A 27768-nucleotide genomic window follows, 5' to 3' on the forward strand; every position below is an offset into this window, starting at 1 on the left:
AATCTGATCTATTTTCTTACCTCGGCATAAGCTTTGGCCCATGTACTGGCCAGCTGATGTAAATCAACTTCACCTGACTTCACAGCTTCCAGGGACACTTCAGCATCTCTATCATAATCTCTGAGGGATTCTTCTTCTATAAACTGGCTCAGAGCTTCTTTTAAGTCTGTAACACGGACAAGAAATACCACCAAAAGCAAAATCCAGACATGAACAGGGAACATTTTACCTGGCTAGGCGTTCCAACATGAAATTTTATTTTATCAAGCTTATATTTGAAACTGAGCAGGTAAATTCATGTAAAGAAAAACCTACAGGTTTTGAGGGTCTGAAGTTTACTGTATTTAAATGAAAAACATTTACAGTTTCTTATATAGAGAGTTATACTATTTGAGTTTGAAAAAGAAACTGAATGATTATCATATTAAAAATGATTTAATTGGGATGATATATAATCTCAATTTTAGAGACACTACTTGGAGATAATATAATGGAAAGAGAACAGAGATAGAAATCAGGATACCTGTGTTCTGGTCTTGGCTCTGCCATTATGTTTGTAACTGTAGACCAGTGGTTCTCAATTTTTAGCATGAGTCAGAATTCCCTGGAGGGCTTACTGAAATAGATTGCTGTATGCCACCCCCAGAGTGTCTGATTCTGTAAGAATGGGGAGAGGCCCAAGGATGTGCATTTCTAACAAGGTTCCAGGAGATGCTGTAGATTCTGATCAGGGAACAGCTTTTGAGAACTACTGCCTTAGGCAAACAATTTAACATTTCAATGCACCAGTCTCCTTACTTGTACAATGAGATTGTGCTAGAAAGTTCCTAGCTTTCCTTATAATTCTTAACTTTTTATGATCCAACATATTCCCAATTTAAAATTTTTTCCACATCTGTGAAATAGAACACAGACCTTTTAAAATAATTTAATACAGATGGCCTTACGGCATTGATTTAGGTAAGTAAAAATTAAAAAGCAATGTATTTAGCACAACAGTTTTATATCATAATCAGGGATAGCTGAAATGAATCCACCCTTAGTTGGTTAGTTATTAAGAATTTAAGCATTCTAACCCAAATATGTAACTGAGTTTTCATTATGTAAATTATTTTTTTTAATTTTTGAAAAAAATTTTAATGTTTTTTTAAAATTTATTTTTGAGAGAGAGACAGAGTGCAAGAGGGGGAGGGGCAGAGAGAGAAGGAGCCACAGAATCTGAAGCAGGCTCCAGGCTCTGAGCTGTCAGCACAGAGCCTGATGTGGGGCTTGAACTCATGAAGTGTGAGATCATGACCTGAGATTATGACCTGAGCCAAAGTCGGACACTGAACCAACAGAACCATCCAGGCACCCTTATAAATTAATTTTTATAGCAAATCGCCTTATAAACAACTCAAGGGGTACAGGAAAAAGAAACAATGAAACAATGATCTGGGGAATCTTATTCTCGGAAGCATTTAAATACTGCTTATTTTATTGTGTTTCAAGCTTCTCATGTTTATTCTTTTTTTTTTTTTTAGTAGTTTATTGTCAAGTTGGTTTCCATATAACACCCAGTGCTCATCCCCACAAGTGCCCTCCCCCATTCTCCCCTCCCCCCACCCCTATCAGCCCTCAGTTTGTTCTCAACATTCAAGAGTCTCTCATGGTTTGCCTCCCTCCCTCTCCCCCCCATTTCCCCCTTTCTTCTTCCCCACAGTACTCCGTTAAGTTCCTCCTAATCCTCCTATACGTGCAAACATATGGTCCTGTCCTCTGCCTGACTTATTTCACTCAGCATAATACCCTCGAGTTCCATCCATGTTGCTGCACATGGCCAGATTTCATTCTTTCTCATTGCCATGTAGTATTCCATTGTATAGATAAATATCAAAGGAAAGAGACCATAGGAAAGTAATAAAGTTGTATTACAAACATCAGTCCTCACCTTTTTCTACAAAGCATGGTAAACTGTGCAGCAGCATCAGACGTCCATGTAAACGACTGGCATTCTCTTGAACAGGAAATTTGAGGGGTACCCTCAGTTCTAAGCATTGAGTTCCTACTCTGAATTTATACACAAATTCCCTCTCTCTGCTGCAGAATCTTTCTCTGGTTTTCTTCATCTTCTTTGGCAGGATTTCTATAGAACAAACAAACAAACAAAAATCCAGTGGAGTGTAAGTCCACAAAACTCATGTTTCATTATGCTGTACTACCTCTAAGAAAACATGTACCACTCAGTGATTTTGTTTGTGTGACCCGGAGCTAATTATTCCAGGTTTTCCTACCTTTATTCCTGCATTTTCATCTTTGTGAAGAAAATGACATGTGTTTTTTTTTTTGTTTTTTTTTTAAGGAATAAAGCTCCTTTTAAATTTCATTTAGGGGGGAAAAAACCCATTATGCCAGTAAGGTATTTTTCATTCCAAGGCAGGGTTCTCAAGAATAAGGGGAAAACATGGAGAGAAGAGCAGAGAAGATTCTTAGGAAGAGATGAACGGGTGGACAGATAGAGAGCTTATGAAACAATGGGTGAATACAAAGTCAAAGAAATAGATCAGGGACCAAGAAGTCATCTTGACGATCTTAGATCTGTGCATATGAGATCTTATTGGACATAGATGGTGCTGGAAATATTTCTATGTAGGAAACACACACACACAGTACAGGATATCCCAAAAGGCAAACTGGACACTTCAAAACAAAGAAAATATGGCCAAAAAGAGTAAGAATCAACATTAATTAAAGATTTATTTGATTAAAGATTTAGATTTAGATTTATTTATCAGCCTCCTTACTAGGCTCCCTGTCTCTAGGATTTTCACCATCGGGCCAATTTTCACAGTAATCTTTCCAAAGTGCCTATCTGATCATGTTGTTCATCTGCTTAACACCCTTTGGTCACATTCTATTGCTCTCAGAATAAAACTCAAGTTCCTTGGGGTACCTGCCTGGCTTAATCGGTTGAGCAACTTACTCACAGTTTTGGCTCAGATCATGATCTCACTGTTCCAAGGATTGAGCATCGCCCTCCTCCGCAAGGGCTCTGTGCTGATAGCAAGGACCCTGCTTGGGATTCTCTCCTCTCTCTCTCTCTCTGCCCCTACCCCGCTTGCATGCTCACTCTCAAAATAAATAAATTTTTAAAAATGCAAGCTCTTTATTCCGGTTTACCATATCTCTGCTTATATCTTTAGACTTTCCCCCCAGCACCTGTACCCCCTCCATAAAGTCACAAACAATTTTCAAGTCACTCTGAACTCCTTTCAATACTAAACCTCTCTTTCCACTTCTAACCTTTCTGAAGTGGAAAAAGTGATCCCAGAGCACTCTTAACTACTTTTCTTTCCTTGGATAACAACTACTCATTCCTCAGGTCTCATCTTACACAGGCACTGAGGAGCCTTTTAATTCGTAGGGCTGTTATAAGGATTAATCTAACAATAAAAACGAAGCATCTGATAAACATAGGATAATCAACAGAGGAAAAGTAGTAATAATAATGAAGTTCTTTACGAACATGTTAAAAAAAATCACAGGTTGCTAAATGAGTACACACGAAGACAAACACAGTAAAGGAACACTGTAGCAGGGAACTGAAAGTTACAGAAACATAGGTTTATGGTCTAATTGTTTAAATTCAGTATTTTCGGTGAACAAAAACCAGTAGTTCTGGAATCAATCGGTTCAACATTTAAGCTTATTATGTTTTAACAAAACGATAATTTAGTTCCCTCCCTCACTTAAAAAAAATTTTTTTTAATCAGGGATAAAATTAAGGAAGGTTTCCGAGAGAAAACTGAGATGGTAGGAGGCAGGCCAGACCGAACTCCACCGCCAGAGTGGCAGCTCTGAGGCTCAAATTAGGGAAAGGGAGGGAAAGCTGCAGGCGCCAGAAGCTCCAGACGAGTAAAGAGAATATTCTCTCCATTAGCCGCTTTCAGACTGTACGGGTTTCCATGCTCCTGGTTCTGGGCTCACCTACCCTTAGTTTTGAAGTCCTGAGCAGTCCACACACCACAGCTGTCAACTAGCTGGGCGCCGGAACCTCAGCTGACTTGCGGACCTGTTTTTACAGCCAGCAGATATGCATTAGCAGATTCGTCCATACATTTTACGGTTTCCCGGCACCCTAGAGAAAATTCCCCGGAATAAATGCCCCCTTTTCCCATCTTGCCTCAGTTTAGTCATTTGAAAATGTAAGAAGGCGTATTTCTACTATTATTGTGAATTTCAGAGAAGGCTGGGGGGAAAAAAAAAAAAAATCCACTGTCGTGACGAAAGTGCGTTAGAAAAGCTTGTGCTCCGCTTTGGTAGACCGGATGCGGAAGGGCAATATCTTGGGAATGGTGTGAGCCTGCGCCTCTTCTCAGTGCGCATGCGCTGCATCGAGGATGGCTGGTAATCATTGGAGGGCTGGTGGCAGGGGGCGGAGAGCTCTGGTGTCTGGTTTTGGGCGGGAATTGAAACCGCCACTGCTGCCAACAAGAACTTCAGTGCTGCAAATTTTCAGCCTTGGAGGGGGCTATGGTGCGGCCTGTGAGGTGGGTAGTTCATGACATTGGCGGGGATGGGGAGCAGAAGCAGGAAGACGCTGAAGGCAACTCGGCCTGCACACGATTGGCGGGATAGGGCTGAATGGGACGGTGGGTAGCGAAGGTGTGATGGACGGTTTTTGGGAAGCTCTCAGTCTCCACTGAGAGCCACCCATTCTGCGGTAGTATCCTAGCATCCTACCTCTTTCCTTCTTTGCCTTCCGTAGCTATTGCCGATTCTTTTACCCCCCACCCCATTTAAATAAGCCCTTATTGTGTTAGCATTCGAACAGCGCTTTACATTTCAACGAGTTCCTAGTTACGTGTTATTTGTTTGTTTTTATTTTTTATTTTATCACTATAGTCTCTGGTATAGCAGTTTAGGTATCCCTGTTTTATCGATTTAAACTCCCAGGCCTAAAGGCCAAGTTAGCTGAGGCACACAGTGAATGGCAGGATAATACTCAAATCATACTGGTTCCAGATCCTCTGTGTTTTCTATTATACTATTTGAAACTATTCCTCTACTTGACCACCATGGAGCGCTATGGAGGCCGACAGTCATTTAGAAAGTTATTGTAATAAAGATTAATATATCCCACTAGGTGTAGTAGTTTACATTCTAGTCCAGGGGTGAGGGTAGGGGGCCACAAACAAATACTGAAAAGTGATAGTGAGAAGGAGGAAAGCCTTACTGTGAGTAGTGTAGTTAGGATGTGCCTCTCTGCAGAGATGATACATGATTTGAGACATGAATGATGAGAAGGAGCTAGCTAGTGAAAATCAAGGGCAGTCCACGTAGAGGGGAAAAAACCCAACACCCTGAGCTTTACTGTGTTTGAGGAACAGAAAGAAGGCCTCTAAAGCTGTAGCATTAACAAGCAGTGGGGGGAATTGTAGGGTATTAGGGCAGAGAACTAGGCAGGGGCCAGAGTAGGTAGGACCTTGTAGGCTTTAAAAAGGAGTTTGGATTGGATTCTACTAACAATGGGAAGTCAACGGAGAGTTTTAAGTAGGGCAGGGAAATCTGATTTTGGTTTTATAAAGTTTACTGGCTGCTGGTGGAGAAGGAATGGGAGATGGGGTGACCAGAATGGGAACAAGGAAACCACTACATCATCAGATAGTGGTTTGGAGTGGGATGTTATCAGTGGACATGGAATGGGACAGAAGGATTAGGGATGTATTTTGGAGATATTGCTGACAGAACTTGCTGATGAAGTGGATATGGAGATTAAGGGGAAAAAAGAAGGATGGTTTCACGGTGTTTTTGGCTTGAGCTACTGAATTTATGGTCATTGTACTAACCAAGATGAGGAAGGTGAGGAAAGGGAGCAGGTTCAGGAGGTGTGGGGGATCAGGAGTTCCATTTGAACACATGAAGTCTGAAATGGATTTTGAGTATGTCCACCCAAGTAGCAAGGACATAATCCCTTTGCTGGAGCAACAGTGGTCAAAGTATGGTCTGAAGACCCCTAGGGTTCCCTAAGGCCCTCTGAGGAGGTCCATGAGGTCAAAACTATTTTCACAATAATCCTAAGACATTGCTCACTTTTTTCATTGTTCTGTCATCTGCACTGCAATGGTGGTGTAACTGCTTGCTCCTTATCACCAATCAAGGCAATGACACCACACTGTACAAGTGTCATTGTATTCTTTCCTGCTGCACACTCAGAGTACAAAAAAATACCAATTTCACTTAAGAATGTGCTTGATCAAGCAGTAAAAATTATCATACTCATTATAGCTCAATTATTGAGAATACTTTTTTTTAAGAGTTTTTATTTTTACTATTATTCAGTCTCAGAATTTCTAAAGAGGCTTTCATATTTTATTCAGCTTTTAAAATTCTTTGACTCCAGGGGTGCCTGGGTGGTTCAATCGGTTAAGCGTCCGACTTCGGCTCAGGTCATGATCTCACAGTTCATGGGTTCAAGCCCCGCGTCGGGCTCTGTGCTGACAGCTCAGAGCCAGGAGCCTGCTTCAGATTCTGTGTCTCCCTCTCTCTCTGACCCTCCCCTGCTCACTCTGTCTGTCTGTCTGTCTCTCTCTCTCAGAAATAAATAAAACATTAAAAATTTTTAAAAAAAATTAAATTCTTTGACTCCAAAGAGTAGGAGAGTAACAAGAGTACTCTTCATTTTAATATTCCAAATGAGGAAACGAGATACATACATAAAGTACTTCTATGGTGGTTGTTTTCAGGAAAAGCACTTGTAAGATTGTTTGAGTTAGGAGCTGACCTGACCTCTTTTTCATAGAACACCCATTTTCCTTGAAAGAAAAACCGATCTACTAGGTTATTCACACTTGGGTATTTGGTGGGAGGTAGAAAAGAAAACTACAAGGACATTTTATTTAGTGCCTAGAGGAAGAAGGAAGAAAGTGAATTAATTATTTTCACTTTGAATATCACTTTCTTCTAATGGTTTTCTAAAGTAGTATGAAGATTCATTTCAGGTGGCAGGTAGAAAGTCGCCATTGTTTCAACGTTTTGCATAAAGAACATTAGTATTGTGGGGAGATTAAAAAGACAGAGTAAATAGCTTTAAGTGTCAAGTTTATAATCTAGTAAGAAGACAATGAATTTATAAAACAAAAGAATAAATACAACAGGAACTTATAAGTGCCCCATAGCAATTAAACAGTATATAAATTGTGTTAATGTTATTATTTTAACTTTGAGGGTTATCTGAATTATTTTTTTTCCTTATCGGGTATATCAAGTATAGTTGTAACTCTTTAAGCTAATGCTACGTCCCTACTGTAAAATCCAACTTCTTTTTTAAAAACTTTTTTTTAAGTCTTTATTTTTGAGAAGAGAGAGAGAAAGACAGAGCATAAGTAGGGGAGGGGCAGAGAGAGAGAGAGGGAGACACAGAATCCCAGACAGGCTCCAGGCTTTGAGCTATCAGCACAGATCCCAACACAGGGCTGAAATTCATGAACTAAGATCATGACCTGAGCCCAAGTCGGTCACTCAACCGACTGAGCCACCCAGGCGCCCCGTCAAGTTTAAGTACTCTTAAGAGAATTGAAACATTTTCATTTACTCAAGACTGTCAATGGTCTTAAGGATTAGAGGTGGGAAATTGGCATTTGTGTAATTAAAAAATTATCTTGCTCATAGGCATAAGAAACCGGTCAATTACTCACAGTTTGAGGACTCTGACAGTGATGGTAAGTGGAGATTCATGTTTTTGCTTTAAAAACTTGGAAATTTATTTTCTCAGAATTTATATGACATATAGAACTCTAATATTGAACATCTTACCCAATTGTATATGAGCTAGGGCTGCAAAAATAATTTTCTAACCATTTGGCATAATTATGCTGATGTAAGAATTATGTAGGTAAGTGATAAATTAACAGGACCAAGTAAAATAGTTCTTTAGATCTAACTACTCTAGGCCCACGTTTCTCATAATGTGGTTTGACTCCTCCTCTCCCTTTCCCGAAGAAAGGAACACATGTCTTTTGAAACACAAATGTGTTACGGAATATAATGTGAAATCTCATTAACTGTACAATAAAACAAGACCACTTGTTTATTCTTCTGTACCACTTCTTTATCCATTCATCCACTGATGGGCATTTGAGCACTTTCCTTAGTTTGGCTATTGTAAATAATACTGCTATAAGTATTGGGGTACATGTGTTCCTTCCAATTAGTATTATTTTTTTTAATAGTTTATTGTCAAGTTGGTTTCCATATAACACCCAGTGCTCATCCCCACAAGTGCCCTCCTCCCCAGTTAGAATTATTGTATCCTTTGGGTAAATACCTAATAGTGCAATTGCTGGATCGTTTGTTACTCAGCTATAAAAAAGAGTGAAATCTTACCTTTGGCAACAATGGAGATGGAGCTAGAGAGTATTAGGCTAAGTGAAATAAGTCAGAGAAAGACAAAGACCATATGATTTCACTCACAGGTGGAATTTAAGAAGCAAAATGAACATGGGGTCAGGGAAGATAGGCAAACCAAGAAGCCAAGCCTTAACTATAGAGAACTGATGATTAGCAGAAGGAAGTTGAGGAGGTAGGTTAAATAGGTGATAGGGATTAAGGAAGGTACCACTTGTTATGAGCACTGGATGTTGTATGTGTTGAATCACTAAATTCTACACCTGAAACTAATAAACTAATATTACAGTATGTGTTAACTAACAGGAATTTAAATAAAACCTTGGAAGGAAAAAAACAAGACCTTGAAGAAAGGTTAGGCATAGGCTATACCCTATTGGGTTATGTATTTGTTGGTCTCTGCTGTGAAACGAACTTTGGTCAAAAAGTGAGAAACATTTAGTTAGATTACATTATATTTTGAAATCGGTGTTATATTTCTCAGACCCCCAGAGCTCTCTGAGAGTCAAATGTTCGGTTTTTGTGAGGCTTGAAGGAACCTCTGTTTTGCATTGGGCTCAACCGTAAGTGTGTCTAAGACTTGGGAGAAAATAGTGTTGACTCTGACTTGTAGCTTTTTATTACTGTTATCAGTATGTCACCAAATATTTATAAATTGCCAGTAGTGTTCTAGACATCATGGGGTGGGGGTGGGGTAAGTCACACGTTAACATATTCCAACATGGGGAAGCTCGACAGAGACAACATGTGTTAATAAATGCTAACGCTGTGATCAAGACTACGTGCGCCTTGAGGGTATGCCTCCATGTGCTGCTCATGTGTGTGAAATCTATCGCAGCAGGTTTACGCTGAGTGTCAGTGGAACTAGATCAGGTTTTTTAGTGAACTGCCTTTTGATAGACTTATATTTTAATAAATGCCTCTGAAACAAAGTTAAAAAGCAGAAGTGAGAATAAAGACAAATAATACGCCAACTTTTTTTAATGATGGCAATTAAACACCTTTCTTAACGTTTAAACCTTGAACACACACAGTAATGAATTTCAGCTGCTAAGAAAATGTTTTTATTTCTTAGGAAAAGCAATTTCATGCTTTTTTTAAATTTTATTTTTTCATATATTCTTTTATTTTTGATTCACACATGAATAGATGACTTTATTTCTGCAACCGCACCTTCAAATAAAAAACCCAGAGCAACACCAAAGGAGTTAAAACTAGAAACAAGGAAACCTAAACTGAAGAATCTCCAGAAAGAAGATATCCCACTGCAAGAGAAAACCCCTAAAAAAAGGTGAGAGGTAAGACATACAGTAAATATACATTAGATGTGCCAATTTAAAAGAGGGACAAATTCGAACTCTTGGTTTAATTTTTTTTTAACGTTTATTTATTTATTTATTTGAGAGAGAGAGAGACAGACAGACAGACAAAGCGTGAGAAGAGGAGGAGCAGAAAGAAAGGGAGACACAGAATCTAAAACAGGCTCCAGGCTCTGGGCTGTCAGCACAGAGCCCGATGCAGGTCTTGAACCCACAAGTTGCAAGATCATGACCTTAGCCAAAGTCGGATACTTAACTGCCTGAGCTACCCAGCCCCTTGAACTCTTTGTTTAAATGAGAACTTGAGCCCAGTCGTAGGTATTATTTTATTTAATGAATGTAGGAGAACAGGGATGTACCGTTAATCCCCTTCTGACTTTCTGCCTTAAAATAGAAATTCACAATCATCTAAGGAAATATTCATTTAAGTATTAAGACAATCATTAAAGACAATTAGAAGTTTAGGAGGTACAGCTTACTTTTATAGAACTGTATATCTGTCTCTAAAGTCCTCAAGTCTTATAAGACTACTTTATTAAAAATTATATCTGTAAGGTTAGTTTTCTAAAAATTAAAACCATGTGTTTTTCTGCAGATATTGTTTAGACTTGTCCAGCACTGAAAAGGTCCTATAGTTTCTAGACGAATTCTGGATTTCCACTAGTTCCAAGAGAGAAGAGAGAATGAGGGAAGGAAGTTCTGAGAGGCCCCAAACCTGAAGTATGGAGAGGAGATGAGCAGAAGGGGAATGTTAACAAATGGAACATGGGGGATGGTACGGTTCACTTCCACAAGCGGGAGAAAAGCTCATCAACACAGCGGCAGTTTCCCCATGTCCCACTCTTTACTTTTTTCCCTTTTTTTGTCTTTGTTTTTAATGTTTTTTTAAATGTTTTTTAAATTTATTTCTGAGAGAGAGAGACAGTGTGAGCAGGGGAGGGTCAGAGAGAGAGGGAGACATAGAATCTGAAGCAGGCTCCAGGCTCTGAGCTAGCTGTCAACACAGAGCCTGATGCGGGGCTTGAACCCACGAACTGTGAGATCAGGACCTGAGCTGAAGCCTGATGCTCAACCAACTGAGCCACCCAGGCACCACTGTTTTTGAGTTTCTTGTACTACATCTTAAGTACAGTAACAACAACAACAACAACAACAAAAAACCTACAAATGAGAGAATGTTTGTAAATCATATAATTGATGAGGGATCTGTATTCAGAACATATAAAGAACTCTTACAACTCAACAGTAAATAAACTAATAACCCAATTTATAAAATGGGCAAAGAATTTGCGTAGTTTCTCCAAAGAAGATCTCCAAATGGCTAATAAGCACATAAAAGATGCTCGACATCCTTAGCTGTTGGGAAATGAAAATCAAAACCATGGTGAGATAATAACTTCACACCCGTTGGGATGGCCATAATCAAAAAGACTGACAATAGCCAATGTTATCGAGGATGTGGAGAAACTGGAACTCTCATACATTGTTGCTGGGAATGTAAAATGGTGCAGCCACATTGTAAAGCAGAGCAGCAATTCCTCAAAATGTTAAGCACCGGGTTATCTTATGACGTAGGCTAGATATATACCCAAGAGAAATGAAAATATACCCACACAAAAACTCGGACACAGAGGTTCATAGCATTATTCATAATAGCCAAAAAATGGAAGCAGTCCAAATGTCCGTCCAACTCATGAATGGATGTATGTGGTCTGTCCATACACTAGAATATCATTCAGCAGTAAAAAGAAGTACTGATACATGCTGTGACGTGGATGAACTTTGAAAACATGCTGAGCAGAAGAAGCCAGACATAAAAGGCACATGTATGATTCCACTGACATTAAATGTCTAGAATAGGTGAGTCCATAGAAACAGGAAGTAGATTAGTGGTTGCCAGGTGCTGGGGAGGGGTGAGCAGGGAGTGACTGCTAATAGATATAGGGTCTCTTTTAGGATGATGAAAATATTCTGAAATTAGATAGTGGTGATGGTTTCTCAACTCTGCATATACTTAAAGACTGCTGAATTGTATACTTTAAAAGGATGAGTTTTATGCTATGTGAATTATATCTCAATAAAAGTTATTTTTAAAAATAATCCTTCAAGGTGCATCTCAGTATTTCATCCTTAGACTTTTTTTTTTTTATATATATATATATAGTTTATTGTCAAGTTCGTTTGCATATAATACCCGGTGCTCATCCCAACAAGTGCCCTCCTCTGTAAACTTTTTTTTTTTAAAAATCTGTCTCTGATTTCTTTTCTTACATACCCTAGCACTCTGACCACCTTGAATAGGAGACATAATAATCTGCTCATATAGGAAAATTATCAGCAGGTCTTATTTCCCTAACCTCCTCATTAACTGCAGACTCCTTGATGGTACTTTTAGTATTCTATCTAGTACATTGCCTTATACACAGTAAGTACTTGGTGACATATTTGTTAAAGTCTAGATTGGGAGGAACAGATATTAAAAAAGTGTAATATAAGAGCTATAATACTTGCCTAAGGCGGTGTGAGTGGGGTCAAGGAAGATTTCTAAGTGGATTTTTGAGGTAAGTCTATTCTAGGTTGAGCAGGTGCTTGGAGTTGGTAGTAAGGACTTACAATACACTGAAAGGAGGCAGTACGTACAATACCAGAGGCTGCTGCTCTTTCAGTCTCGTATGCTACATATAACATGACATAACTGCACATTAGCAGTCTACCACTGAAGTCAGTGTTGGTCATGATGACTGTTCAAAAAACATTTTTGCAAGGTTAGCAGCTCTTAAATAGTAATTCAGAAAAATCGCAGATTTTGCTGTTTGGCTGAGATTGATATTTTTTAAAACTCATTTGTTTGTCTCCCTTTAGGATGGCTTTAGATGACAAGCTCTACCAGCGAGACTTAGAAGTCGCACTCGCTTTATCAGTGAAGGCACTTCCAGCAGTCACCACTGATGCAGAAGTGGCACGAGATGAAAGTAACTTTATTTTCTATATATTTCTCTTCATAACCTCATTGCTTTTGTCTGCATGTCTCTGGATGAGCCTTCATAGAAGAAAGAATAAAAGTTTAATACTTTGGATAAGAAATGGAGCCATTTGCAGAGGGCACAGTTAGATTCCATGGCTTATTCTGCATGAATCTCATCCCTGCACACACATCTCTCTGCTTAACACCTAATGTAAACTCTGGGCCAAGTTATGGACCATGAACTTGGATGACCAGGTCACACTTTAGTTTACAGTGGAAATTTAATTTCTTAAGTAATGAATTGGTCTATATAGTCCTAAGATCTGTCTCGTTTCTCTCAAAATTCAAATCAGTTTAACATGACCCAGTGAGGGTAATTTTTATTATTTACAAAGCTTGAAGATACCTGTTTGGTTAGCAAGCTCAGTGGACTTATGAGATGTAGGACTTGTGGATTTCTCTGGATTTTTCTCCTTCGATTTTTCTGGCAACTGTGTAGAAGATAGCAATATTGATACTCTGGAGAGGCAGAAATCACTATTCCTGGAAAAGACACTCAAACTGTTAACATGCTTTTTGGATGAAATTACTTTCACTTCTTTCATGTTGGAAGATATTTAAAAAAATTTTTTTAATGTTTTATTTTAATGTTTTAAATTTTTTTTAATGTTTTATTTATTTCTGAGAGAGAGAAAGAGACAGCATGAGCAGGGGAGGGTCAGAGAGAGAGGGAGATACAGAATCTGAAACGGGCTCCAGGCTCTGAGCTGTCAGCACAGAGCCCGACACGGGGCTCTAGCCCATGAACCCTGAGATCATGACCTGAGCCGAAGTCGGACACTTAACCGACTGAGCCACCCAGATGGCGCTGGAAGATATTTTTAATTCATTAGCTCATTTAGGGGTATAGATGTTTCAGTCCATATTGCCTCCTATTTGACAGTAAATAAAACACTGTTGATTGATTAGGGAGCCATTTAGTAATCAGGAAATTAAAGAAACTTAAAAAGGGAATTGTCTTATACCCCAAATTGAGAAAATGGAACTCATCTGCTTCCTGTAAGAGCTGATAGGATACATAGCAGGACTTCCTTGGAGGTACCACTTCTCACAGATTAATGCACTTTATAGCACTGGGATTTAATAATTGGGCCCATGACTTAAAGTCCTCTTGAAATACTTCAGATCAAGTTAAGATTATTATAATGATTGAAAAGTCTTTGTTAGTAAAAGTGAGTATCTACTACAGAAATGATAGTTAATATTCATTGATTGTTTCCTATGTGCTGGGCATTACAATAAGCAATTTCTACATGTGACCCACGTTTAATCCCCCGCAATACACCTGATTAGTCCACACTCTATTTTTTTCTCTCCACATTATAGATGAGGATATAAAGTCTTAGGATAAGCCACTTTCCCATGCTCTTATAGCCAGTGCAAGGGGTAGAGCCCGTATTTCAGCTTAAGTCTAAGTGTGTTTGATTTCAGAGCCCAACTCCTAACCGTATGCTGACCTTTCCAAGATAAGATGTGCTAGCTTGAGCTTGGATCATTCATCTGTATCCGGGTGCATTTACATTTGAACACCAATTTTCCTCTTTCTACCCATTGACTGATTAAGGTGCATTTGTCTTTTTCCTTCTTCCTTGTCTTTAGGCATCAAAAAATGTGACAGTCGTGAAACTGAGACCATGAGTAAGGCCCCTCATATCTCCAATTGCAGTGTAGCCAGCGATTATTTAGGTAAGCTTTATTATATTAATAAATATATTAATATATTTGTATTAATTATTTATTAATATATTAATAATAATATTGTTTTTTTATTAACAATTCTGTTTTTCTAACTTTTATTTAAATACCTGACACTGTAGCTAGAACCAAGATATTTAAATTTGTCAAGGTTCTCTTCACCTCCTCTCCTTTGTTTCTTTGTGTTTTAGTTTTCTTCTCTTTTACTGCAGACCCATTTTCCTTTTCTTCCCTGGTGGGAGGTCATGACTACTTGTGGCTTCTAGTCAATAGTTATTGACTGCTGAAGAAAGGGGCTGCATCTTCCCAGCTTCCCTTTTCAAATTTCTTGGGGAAAGACTCCTCAGTGGGGTTTTACACTTATCCTTAAACTGGACTCTGTTGTCAGGCGATTGACGTTTATCATGGTTGTGCCAGGTTGGACTATGTGGTCTATTAGAAGCAGCAGAGGAATGAAGCTGGGCAGATAAAACAGATGTTTTATCACATGGGCAGATGTGATAGAAGTCTGTTCTCCACTTCTTTCAATATTACCTGTCACAAAAAGTTTTCCGTTGATTTTTATGCCTTTCCTGAAGATTTGGATAAGATTACTGAGGAAGATGATTTTCCTGGTGTTCAAGGGAAAAGAAAAGCAGCCTCAAAGGCTGTGGTACAACAGAGGAAGATTCTTTTGGACGGCAGTGATGGCGATAGTGCTAATGACTCTGAGCCAGACTTTGCAACTGGTGAGTTATGTCCTACCTCAAAATTAAGCCTAGGAAATTCAGAAAAAAGTTCTTAGAGACCATTAATGGATGCAAAGCACTGTGCTAAATGTTTGGTATGTGCAAACTTGAACATACAGGACAGTTAACTTCAGCTCTGCCATTTGGGGAAAAAGGTTCATGTGGAGGTGACCTTTAAGCTGTGCCTTGAAAAATGAGTAGCATCTGGACAAACTAAAATAACATTCCAAAGAGAAAACACAAATGGCCAAAAAACATATGAAAAGATACCCAATATCAGTATCATTAGGGAAATACAAATCAGAATCCCAGTGAGCTGTCATCTCACACCCATTAGGATGTCAAAAAACAGAAAATAACTAGTGTTGGTAAGGATGTGGAGAAATTAGAACCCTTGTGCACTATTAGTGGGATTTCTGCTGTGGAAAACAGGGTGGCAGCTTCTCAGAACATTAAAAATAGAAGTATCCTGTGACCTAGCAATCGCACTTCTGGGTATATATTCAAAAGAATTGAAAGCAGGGTTTTAGATATTTGCACACCCATACCTATAGCAGTTTATTCATAGTAGCTAAGAGGTGGAGGCAGCTCAAATACCCATCAGCAGAGTAATGGGTAAACACCTGGTGGTCTATACATACACTGGAATTTCCGCCTTCAGAGGGAAGGAAATCCCATCATGTGCTACAATTTGGGTGAGCCGTAAAAACTTTACGCTAAGCAAAATAAGCCAGTCACAAAAGACAAAGGCTGGGTGGTTCTACTTCTAAGAGGTATCTAAAATAGTCAAATTCATAGAAACAGAAAGGTGGGTAGCAGAAACTGTTAAGAGGGAGGAATGGGAGGTTGTTTAATGGATACACAGTTTTAGTTTTGCAAGAAAAAAATGTTCTGGAGATGTGTTGCACAACGTGAATATGTTCAACACTACTCAACTCTACACTTAAAAGATTAAGACTGAATTTTACATTAGTGTTTTTACCACAATTAAAAACATTTTTTTAAAGAGGGGTGCATGGGTGGCTCAGTTGGATAAGTGCCAACTCTTGATTGTGGCTCAGGTCATGATTTGACAGTCATGGGATTGAGCCCTGCACCCACGCCCCTGCTTGGGATTCTCTCTCCCTCTCTCTCTGCCCCTCCCCAGCACATATGCGTGCATGCTCAAAATAAATAAACATTAAAAAACATTTTTTTTAAAGAAGGAAATAATCATTTTTTTAAAAAAGGAACTGTCCTGGTTTCAGGTTGTTTTTCTTATTCAGTTTTACAGAAGCACATATTTTTGAGATGAAATATGAACCATAGTTCTGAGAGAAGAATAGATTTTAATTTCAACTTCTGTACAGTCAAATAATTTAGGATATAGAAAACACCAAAATAAGAAGGAAAATATTTATTGAAATATGAGTGCTTCTTGCAGCACCTGGGTGGCTCAGCCAGTTAAATGTCCGACTCTTGATATCAGCTCAGGTCATGATCTCACGGTTCATGAGTTCAAGCCCCGCATTGGACTCCATGCTGACAGTGCAAGCCTGCTTGGGATTCTCTTTCTCTCTCTCTCTCTCTCTCTCTCTCTCTCTCTCTCTGCCTCTCTGCCCTTCCCCTGCTCGTTCTCTCTCTCTCTCTCAAAATAAACAATAAAAGAAATTTGAATGCTTCTGAGGTTATGCTGGATATTAAGACAGCAAAAAATATTTCTAACTGAAAATTATTCTCATGTCCTTTAGACAAATTTAAGACCTGTTAGCTGTATAGGGGAAAATGTGGTTGTTAAATGGTGATTGTATTGTGAACTCTGATAATGAAGGTTGTTATCATTATAACTAGGACAGTAATCATAACAGGAAGCTGTGGTGGTAAAAATGATTTGTGAATAAGTGGAGTATCTGAATCTTTGGATATGAGACTGGTTAGGACACTGGGAGAAAATACTGCCGAATGTTTATATAGTAGTAGATACTCACAAATTCTTAGGTTCTAAGAAGTATCCCTTACCTTGGGTCACTTATGAACTAAAATAATGGCTATTTCTCCAGCTCTTTGAGAGCTGGTTTTGGTTTATTTTCCCTGTTACATTATTTTGGTTTCAACCAACTACAGGTATGGCTGTTCTCCCCATAAAGTGCCATGTGGTCTACCCTGAAAAGCAGTCATTCCCTTAGAGGGAGCTGGCCCATTAGCTGAGGGGTGACAACTACCCCCCTAGCCTGCACCGTGAATATGCAAACTAAGCTTTAGGCAGAATCTTCTCTTTGTTTCTCTCTCTCTTTTTTTTTTTTTTAATTTCTAGGAGAGAGAGAGAGAGACAGCTTGAGCAGGGGAGGGTCAGAGAGAGAGGGAGTCATAGACTGAAACAAGCTCCAGGCTCTGAGCTGGCAGTCAGCACAGAGCCCGACGCGGGGCTCGAACCCACGAACCGCGAGATCATGACCTAAGCGAAAGTCGGACGCTTAACTGACTAAGCCACCGAGGTGCCCCGGCAGTCATATTTTATTTTATTTTTTTAATGTTTTTTTTTTTTTTTTTTTTTNAGACTGAAACAGGCTCCAGGCTCTGAGTTGGCAGTCAGCACAGAGCCCGATGCGGGGCTCGAACCCACGAACCGCGAGATCATGACCTAAGCGAAAGTCGGACGCTTAACCAACTAAGCCACCCAGGCGCCCCCCTCTCTTTGTTTCTTTTAACTTCTTCTGTCCCCTACCCCAGAATGCAAAAGCCTTACAATGTCTTCTGGCTGCATAAGCCTCCTTCAGCTATTCCAACCAAGCCTGCTTTACCTTTAAATTGAAAGATAAACCTATTTCTCTTTATGTTTAATGTACTTTAAGGAGCAATACGCTCGGTTTATTTATTTATTTATTTTTCACCCTAAGCCGATGGTGACTAACAGCTCTCCAGTTCCCTTAGGGTGACTATTGCATTTGAATGTGTAACTGGTATCATTTCAGACAACATGAAGTTATTTTGGAGCAGGATCCTTTTCTTTAGGTGAAATGTCAGAATTTTCCCCTGTATTGACTCACCCTAGATGAGAAGAGAAAGGATCATTTGTGACTTTCAGCAGGGAAAGAAAAATGAAAATTGGAGAGAACATAGACTTTTCTCAAGGACATCTGAAGATTCACAGAATCCATAACCCCATCGTTTGGGCCTTTCAGGTTTGCCAGTTTGGTGTGCTAATGACTAGGGATTCTGGGAGCTCCACTTGCCACCACCAGATGATTGAAACTGCTTTCTCTGAATGAGACCTGGCCATGTGTAGCAACGTGGATGGAACTTGAGAGTGTTATGCTGAGCGAAATAAGTCAGGCAGAGAAGGACAGATACCATATGTTTGCACATATAGGAGGATTAGGAGGAACTTAACGGAGGACCATGGGGGAGAAGAAGGGGGGAAATAGTGGGGGAGAGGGAAAGAGGCAAACCATGAGAGACCCTTGAATGCTGAGAATAAACTGAGGACTGATGGGTATGAGGGGGGAGAGGTAGGGAGGTGATGGGCATGGAGGAGGGCACTTGTGGGGATGAGCACTGGGTGTTGTATGGAAACCAACTTGGCAATAAACTATTTAAAAAATAAATAAACTGAATCTTCCCTAAAAAAAAAAAAACAAAAAAAACCTGTTTTCTCTGTTGACTGATAATGATCAGTTGGACCCCATCAGTTGGAGAAGTTTGATGAGTAGAGTTTAGCCAGCTCCTACCATTTATCCTCTCAAGCCCAGAAAAGAGCACATGCACAGCCAGAGCTTCGGGATACATGGGAAGTTTTGTCTTCCTAGCGTCTGTACTTTGAAACTTCGGAGAAACTCTGCTACTTGCCCTCCCTGAATCTAGATCCTTTTGGGACTCCAGAGATAATTATTTGATTTTACGAAGTACTATTTATAGCAGCCTCCATGTGGTCTGCTGGCGTTATATGCCTAATTCTATATAACCCCATAAACATCATGTGACTCTGTGGATTGATTACTCTCACCTGTTTTTAAGTTTTTACTTGCATGGAAAGACAATAAGGAAATCATAATTTGAAGATCATAATGACATCGTTAATTTAGGCAAAGACCATCAATGAAAGGCTGGTGAGGATCTTCACAATAATTCGGGCTGGTGGCAACTGAGCCAACTAAGAGGAAGACTGTATGTTCTATGCTTTCTGATATATAATAGGAAGTACAAAGCATCGCTTATGAAGTATATTCTTACAAAAAAATAATTAGATGAGCCTGATCTAGTCCAGAGTGTCAGAAGTTCTATAGACAACTGACCTGGTTACTTCAATTGCTGTATTTAAAAGTGATTAAGTGGTGCCTGCATGGCTCAGTCAGTTAAAGTGTCCAACTCTTGGTCTCAGCACAGATCGTGATCTCAGAGTTGTGAGTTTGAGCCCCATGTTGGGGGTTTAAAAAAAAAGTGATTAATATGCACTGAATAGAAAGAAGATGATACCAAGAAACTATTGTTGATACTGTAAGATATGATAACGACATTGTTGTGTGTAAAAAAATAGCTCATATTTTCTAGAGATGCATTGTGAAATATGTAGAATTGTCATGACCTGGGGCGCCTGGGACTTTCGCTTAGGTCATGATCTCGCGGTTCGTGGGTTCGAGCCCCACGTTGGGCTCTGTGCTGACTGCCGGCTCAGAGCCTGGAGCTTGTTTCAGTGTGTGACTCCCTCTCTCTCTGACCCTCCCCTCCTCACGCTGTCTCTCTCTCTCTCTCCTAGAAATAAATAAAACATTAAAAAAAAAAAAAAAAGAATTGTAATGACCTTATGCCTCACCAGAAGGAAAGGGAGAAGTTGAGAGATGAAACAGATGTAGCAAATTATTGATGAATATTAAATCTGTGTGATGTTTTATTGTTTCTTGTGTATGCTTGAAAAATTTTATAGATATTTTCATATAAAATATATTATTTCCTCCCAATAGGTAGATATTATATATGGTGGGCATAACAGTTATCTCTGAGTGGTGAGATTAGGAGATTTTCTTTTCCCTTAATACTTTTTTGGTGTGGTCTACATTTCCTGCAATAAGCATATACTGCTTTTATAATATAAAAAATGTAAAGTTTTTATGAATATAGTACTAACCCTTACTTACACTTAGCACTCAGAATTTATTACTTAGAAGACGTGGTTTTCTGACCCCCTCCTGTATCCGAACCCTCCCCCCAAATAGAAGAATCATTGCTTAACTATCAGATATTCTTCATGCTTATTTCCAGAGCAGCAGTAGCTCCGTAACCTATTATCTCACTGGCTTGTAGGAACCCATGCAGTACAGAGAAGAGTTTGTGGGAAATGACAGGTGTGCCCCCAAATGAAATCATATGTAGGATTATCAGTTAAGATGTTGTGGTATGGTTAGTCTGTTCTCAATTCCCAAGGGGTTTCTATTTAGAATGTTGAAGTTTACATCATTAAGTAACATGATTAATGTTACTATTACCTTCAAAGTCATTGTTTCGAAAGAGTGGCTAATATTGTACCCTACCATTCTTCTCAAAAGTCACGGAGTTAAACTGGAAACATTGGAAGTAAAGGTTACTGATGGGAACTATAATGATAATAGAGCAAAGAATTCTGTTTTGCTTGATATCTGCCAGATGTTATTCTAAACACTTTGCCTATATTAACTCCTTTAATCTACACAACAACTCTATGATGTAGGTTTTATGATGATCCTCATTTATACATAGAAAAGATAAGTGAAGTGAGTGGCCTAGGGTCACACAAAGTGTGAGCAGAGGGGCCAGGATTCAGGCCCAGGTGACCGACCGTGCTCTCAGTCACCGCAGTGGCATAGTATAGCAGGAGGCACACAAGACTCATGCAAAGGCTGTAAAGTCAAGGCCATAGAGGCCCATTTTTTTGTTTAAAAGCAATATTGTATTAGTTTCAGGGATAAATGGAAGCCTCAGTTTTTAGAACAAAGATCAAGTATGCAATCTTCTGTTTTAGGTGAAGAATCTGAGGATGACTCTGATTTTAGTGAGAGTGAAGATAATGATGAAGACTTCACCATGAGAAAAAACAGAGTGAAAGAAATTAAAAAGAAAGAAGTGAAGGTCAAATCCCCAGTTGAAAAGGAGAGGAAACCTAAATCCAAATGTAATACTTTGGGTAAGCTTAATCCAAAACACTATAAAATGTTTTTGGTTTATTTAATGTGTTTTCCTTACCTTTGCCTTTGTTCTCCTTAACATTTTGTCAGTGCTCATTTCTAGCCAAGGTATGTAAATGGAAAGGGGGATGGGGAAGGGAGAAAAGCAGACAAGAGTTCTGCCCACCGCCTACTGCCTACCAGCTCTGACTAGAATTACCCTCCACTAGCATGAACGGCCACCCTCTGAGGTAGCCATTATCATCTGCATTTGATAGTGAGAAAACTGAGCCTCAGACAGGTTAAATAATTTGTGGAAATTCTTACAAATAATTAAGTGAGGAGCTAGAATTTATACCCAGGTTTGTCTATTTAGAGCCCAAGCTGTAGTCCCTGGACCACTTTTTTTCCAGGCAGTTAACAGGGAAGTTTATATGATTCTAATTTCTTGCTTTCATGCTTGACTAAGTCTCTGTTTTGAGAATCCTTTTGCTATGTGTTTTAGGGCTTTTTTGGTTTTTCTTGAGTTCATAATATATGATAGATTATTATAAACTATAACTTACACTAACTTGATTTTTCCTTATTAATACATATTTTTATGTCTTCATTGTTTGAAACAAAGATTTTTGTTATTCAAACTCCATTTACTAGTGGGAGCTGCTGTCACCTTAAGTAGCATGGTGCTGAGTACTTACTGAGAAATAAGAACTAAATACTTATTCATATTCCTCCCTCCACTGTATTCTGAATAAGGTTTTAATTAGCATCTTTTTAAATTGACAAATTCATCTGGTTTTCAGAAAGGTTTTAAGCGCAGAAGGTTTTAGAGATAAAACTGTGTTAGTTTCCGATTGCTGCCGTAACAAATTACCACAACTGTAGTGGCTTAAAAACCACAAATTTATAATTTTATAATTGAGGAGGCCACAAGTTCAAAGTGCTTCTGCCTGCACTACAATCAAGCTAGTCTGGGGGAAAATTCCTTTTCTTGACTTTCTTAGCATCTCAAGGCTGCCTGTGCTCTTTGACTGGTGGTCCACAGTAGTCCACTTCCACCTTCAAAGCCAGAAAAGGCAGAGACTTTCTCACATCACATCACTGATTCTCTCTCTCTCTTTCTCTTGCTTCTCACTTTCACTTATAATGACCCTTGTAAGTACATTGGACCATCCAGATATTTCAAGATAGTCTCCCCATCTTAAGATCCTTAACTTAATGACATATGCTAAGTCCCTTGCTGTGGAAGGTGAATATAGACATCTTTGAGGGGCCATTCTTCTGTCTACCACAAATTGATACGAAAAAGTCACTGACAGTATGAATTTATTTTATATTTTCTTTGGATGCTTGTGTATGCTTCCTCACCAAGAAACACTAAAAATTAAGAATAAAATGTCAGTTTACACATTGGAATTTACCATTTCAGGTCTACTGTATTGAAGCAAGTTGTTTCACAAGGAAGCATAATATATAATTTTAGTAGTAAAATTAAATACTAAATAATGTGGTTAAGAATTAGGAAATATGGATTATATTTCTATTCCCATTAATAACATATGGAATAACCTTTGAGAGTCTTTTGTCAGGCACATGTTACAATCTTTCCCTTGATAGAGAACGTATTTGAGAGCTGTTCTATCCAATATGAGAGCCACAGGCTAAAAACAGCTATATTAGATTTAATTAAAATTAAATAAACTTTAAAAGTGAATTCATGGTTTTGCTAATCCCATTTGAAGTGCTTAATAACAACATATGGCCAGTGGCTATCACATGGACAGCACAGAATTTCCATCACAGCAGAAAAGATTCTGTTGGACGGTGCTGATCTAGGAATATAGAAGTTAACATTAAGAAGTATATATAATGAAAATGTTCATCTTCAGATACATTTAGATATCGCTTAGGTATATCACAGCAAGTATTATCTAAAAAGTGAATTTATATTCTACCTCTCCTCCCTTCATTTACAGCACATCCCCCCCTCCCCCTCAAAAAAAAAAAGACCAAAACCTGGTCTCATTCTTGTGTTCATCCCTGGGTCAATGACACCATCCAGCAGTGTGCCCATGACAGGAACTTGCAAGTTATGATTATTTCTTCATCTCCATCACTACCTTCCCCCTCTCCCCCTATCTAATGCCTGAAAGATCTCCAATCTGCTGTTCTTTCCTCCCTGCTCCCTGGGTTCAGGCCTTTATCACCTCCCACCTAGATTCCCTTAAGAGCCTTCTAGGTGGTCTGCTTGCCACATGCTACCATCAGAAAGATGTATTCAGAATACAAGTGTTCCTGAGAAAAGTCAGTATGTGATGGTGACTAGCCAGACCCCTTCACTGGTGTGCACAGCTCTTCATCCGTGTCTCTCTCCTTGACATTCCTGCTTCAGCCATACTGAACCAGAGGCTGGTCCTGGGACCTGCTGCGTTTTCCAGCTTTGCATGCTCTGTTCCCACCTCCTGTAAAATGTCCCTCTAACTCATCTTTCCTCTTCAGCCTTGATTTGGCTCAAACTATCCTCAAACAACTTCCCTGTATCTTTGATCCCTATGCAGGGATGTATACAGATTGTAGGTTCCCTCCTGTGCATACCTCTAGAGTATCTTATCTCTTATCCCACTGTATTATACACATCTTTACTTTTTTCCCCTTTCTACTAGAGCCTAGTGACTAAACCGTAAGTTCCTTGGGAGCAGGATCTAGGAGCTCCTTTGTAACCCTAGAGCCTAATATATCATCTCACTGACACATACTGATGAGACACCATTATATAATGGCTACAGGTATGGACTGTGGAGCCAGACCTGGTTCCTATCCTGGCTCAGGTACGTACCAGCTAGCAGACTACTGTTTCCTTATCTGGTAGTGGGGCCAGGAATGTCCATATCAGAATTACTCTAAGGGTTAAAGGTGGTGTACATGATATGCCTACCATACTGCCTTGCATATAAATGCTCATAAAAGATGGCTGTTCCTAGGCTCTCAAGAAATGTTTGTATATAATAAGAGTTTCTCTAATTGATAATCTTGCCTTTTTAATTTTTATAAGATTATGTAACTTTATAGTTTTTATACCTACCTGTAGACTTATTCTTCCTCTGTGAAAAACTTTTTCTATGTATATTTTTTAAAGAAGTGACTTCAGGAGACTCTGCTCCAGCTGCTGTGAAATCAGAACCTCAGCCTTCATCAAAAAAGGTTTCTGTTTCTTTGGAGGTCTCTAGGAAACCATCACAAGTACACAGTCCTTTAACCGAAAACAAAAAACCCAAGTGGGTCCCACCAGGTATGGTATGTTTATTAACTAAGGGCAGGGGCTTGGAAAATGATCACTGGCAGCTTTTTTTCCTCATTGTAAATGTTATACCATATTATGTATTCTTCAAAACCAAGGTTTTTAGTCGCTGCATTTATTTGTCATTTATCATTCCCTTATATCGAGCATCCAGATTGCTTATTTTTTCAGTGTCATAAATAAGGTTACAAGAAGCCCAGACATCCTTACTTTTGAAATTGGTGGGCACATCCTTGATTATTTTCTTAGAATAAATTCCTATAGTGGAGTTACAGTGTCAAAGAGTGTCCACATTTAAAATTCCTGATACTTATTTTTGGCAAAAATGTTTGCTCAAGACCCATTGATCATAGTCTGACTGAAGCCTCAGGATCTGTACGTGGGACTTCTAGCATTTCACAAATGCCCTAGCAGACTTCACTTCTCTTTGTGTTCTTTTGTTCCACAGCCAAGCCTTGCTGATCCTTCAAGAATTCTTTGACTTTTACTCTTCTTAACATTGCCAAAACCCTAGCCCAGGCCCCATTTATTTCATGCTGAAGTATCCACTTCCTAGTCCAGTGAAACTGATATGATTTTTCTTCCTTAAACACAATGTATATCTTCTCTAAGAGGCTCTCTGTATCCAGTTTCCTCCATCTGGTCTGTTTCTCCCCATCTGTCCCCTCTCCTAAGTCCCTCCAAATCTACTCAAGTTTGGTTTACTTCTTTTCACTGACATTTCTTTTTTCTTTTCTGTTCCTTCTTTTCTTTTCTTTTCTTTTTTTTCTTTTCTTAGAGGTTGGGGGAGGGGCAAAGGGCAAGGGAAAGAGAATCTTAAGCTGGCTCCCCACTCTGCTTGGAGCCCAAGGCAGGGCTCAATCGCATGACTGTGAGATCATACCTGAGCTGAAGTCAAGAGTCAGATGCTTAACTGACTGGGCCACCCAGGCACCCCTCAGTGACATTTCTTGATTGATCCATAGTGGTCACTCCCTGATAACTAGGTACTAATAGACAAATTTCAGTCTGAGTCAGTATTTTTGTATCCTTGGGTAAATGCTGATTCAAAGGGGCACATGTACTCCAATGTTTATAGCAGCATTATCAACAATATCCAAGCTATGGAAAGATACACGCATGCGTGCGCGTGCACACACACACACACACAGAGTGGAATATTACTCAGCCACAAAAAAGAATGAGGTCTTGTCATTTGTAGTGATGTGGATGGAGCTAAAATGAAATACACCAGAGAAAGACAAATACCATACGATTTCACTCAATGTGGAATTTAAGAAACAAAACAGATAAACATGGGAGAAGGGAAAAAAACAGAGCAAGGCAAACCATAAGAGACTCTTAACTATAGAGAACAAACTGGGGGGTGCTGGAGGGGAGGTGGGGGTGGGGGATGGGCTAAATGGGTGATGGGCATTAAGGAGGGCATTTGTTGTGATGAGCACTGGGTGTTATATGTAAGTGATGAATCACTAAACTCTACGCCTGTAACTAACATTACACTATATGTTACTTACTAGAATTTAAATAAAAACTTGAAATATTTTAAAAACATTATAAGAAAAAGATTTTAGTCTGAGATTGCATGATTACTTAAAGTCTCTTAATTACTTCATTTCATCTTCTGAAATAATCAGCCATATATTGATTCAGTAATTCCATACATCACTCACTGCTCACCTTAGTAAGTGTAGTCACCATCTGTCACCAAACGTTATTATAATATTATTGACTATATTCCCTGTGCTATACTTTTCACTTCTGGGACATTTCTTTTGTAACTGAAAGTTTGTACCTCTTGATCCCCTTTATCCCCCCCTTATCTATTTCATGCACCTATACCCACCCCCAGTCAAAGAAGGCAAATACTATACGATGTCACTTAAAAGAACTAGTATAAATAAGTAAAAAGAGCATTGATCGTGTTTACAGTTATTTAATATTTGAAAAAAATAGATGCAAGGAGTATTTGGAAAAATTATGGGATTTTTAAAAAAAGCATTAGATTTATCTATTACTTTAGAAATTATAACTCCATGCATTTCTTTATTCTCCATGCCTCTACAACCAGTGTGATTTGCTCCCAATTTAGCAACTTCAGCTTTCCAGCGTAAATTTTTGGAGCTGTTACCTTGCCTTCGGAGCACGTTTGAAAATAGGCAGTACTGTACTCTTTCTACTCTTTAATACTGTTCATTCTTTTGATCTTGGATAGAGCTTGTATACCAGAGTAATCTCTACCTACCTGTTTTTGCATCTTCAGGTTTGTAAGTTGATCTTTGTTAGGAAATTTCTAAGATCATCAGCATCAGGTGCTATGTTTTCTTTCAGCAATATCCGGAAGCAGCAGCAGGAAGAGCCCACTGGCAGGCGTGTCTGTTAAGTCTCCAAATCAGAGTCTCCGCCTGGGTTTGTCCAGATTAGCACGAGTTAAACCTTTGCATCCAAATGCCGCTAGTAGCTGAGTGTGGTAGTAAACACATGTTTGATTAAGGGAATCACAGTTCTACAAGTGTGTTTATATTTGATTTGTGTTTATATTTAAGGAGGGTATTGTAATATAAAAGAATCCTTTAATATCCTATAAATTGCCTCTACCCATTCTGTGATGATGTTCTCTGAAGCTATTTGAGACTTCTATAAGAGGTTTGTTTATCAGAATTATCTTGTAATGCCCTTTCCTTCTGAAGAATGTATCCTATTTTTCCTGTGTATAATAATGTCATTGCCATTCAGTGGTTGTCAGCTTGACATGGAGGAAGTCCATGCTGCATGCTGTTCTTTTCTAAAAACTTGATGCTCCTTCCTAGCTTTGTCTAATTTATGGCACCTTAACTGTAACTGTTCAGAGTTTATCTGGCAAAAGGAAACATTCCTACTTTTTCCAAGAAACATTTCTGAAATCTTACTTAAGCTATATTGTCAGTTTTAATTGCAAAGATGTTTCATATTTTAGCCAAATACTTATAGTAAGAATTCAGAATTCGTTTACACATTAAAATGGTTCCTGTAATGACATATGTCTCCTACTCAGAAGTAGATGTTTATTGTATAGCAAATAGAATTTCATGACATTTTATGAAGTTCTCGTCAATGCCTTTAATAAAAGTGAAAAGGTTTTGATATGCTCTTTGCTTGAGCCCCATTGTATCCACCTGTCTCTGATTGTCTGCATTTCATGATTAAATGAATGCTTTATCAAAAA

At 38.9% G+C, this 27768-nt stretch overlaps 2 protein-coding genes across 3 annotated transcripts in view; one reads left to right on the top strand and one right to left on the bottom strand.

Moving 5' to 3' along the window:
• CUNH12orf4 (chromosome unknown C12orf4 homolog) overlaps positions 1-4027 on the bottom strand; it is a 47372-nt gene extending 43345 nt beyond the window's left edge. The window contains exons 1-3 of the mRNA XM_039255764.1: positions 3971-4027; positions 1931-2125; positions 21-166 (exon numbers count right to left, since the gene is read on the bottom strand). Of these exons, the coding sequence (XP_039111695.1) occupies positions 21-166; positions 1931-2108 (324 nt within the window). The 5' untranslated portion in view covers positions 2109-2125; positions 3971-4027. The remainder of the gene's footprint in view (positions 1-20; positions 167-1930; positions 2126-3970) is intronic.
• Positions 4028-4430: 403 nt separating this feature from the next.
• RAD51AP1 (RAD51 associated protein 1) lies at positions 4431-27768 on the top strand. 2 transcript variants are annotated; one of them, XM_039255753.1, is made up of 9 exons: positions 4431-4529; positions 7651-7700; positions 9535-9676; positions 12567-12676; positions 14329-14415; positions 15003-15152; positions 21124-21285; positions 24402-24554; positions 26895-27768. In XM_039255753.1, the coding sequence occupies exons 1-9, from the start codon at positions 4513-4515 to the stop codon at positions 27026-27028; spliced, it is 1005 nt and encodes a 334-aa protein (XP_039111684.1). In that variant the 5' UTR covers positions 4431-4512; the 3' UTR covers positions 27029-27768. The 2 variants fall into 2 exon arrangements, with proteins under 2 accessions (XP_039111684.1, XP_039111685.1); XM_039255754.1 differs by having other exon boundaries at positions 15048-15152.

Source organism: Hyaena hyaena, unplaced genomic scaffold (assembly GCF_003009895.1).
Source record: "Hyaena hyaena isolate Hyena2069 unplaced genomic scaffold, ASM300989v1 scaffold_547, whole genome shotgun sequence".
Lineage (NCBI taxonomy): Eukaryota > Metazoa > Chordata > Mammalia > Carnivora > Hyaenidae > Hyaena > Hyaena hyaena.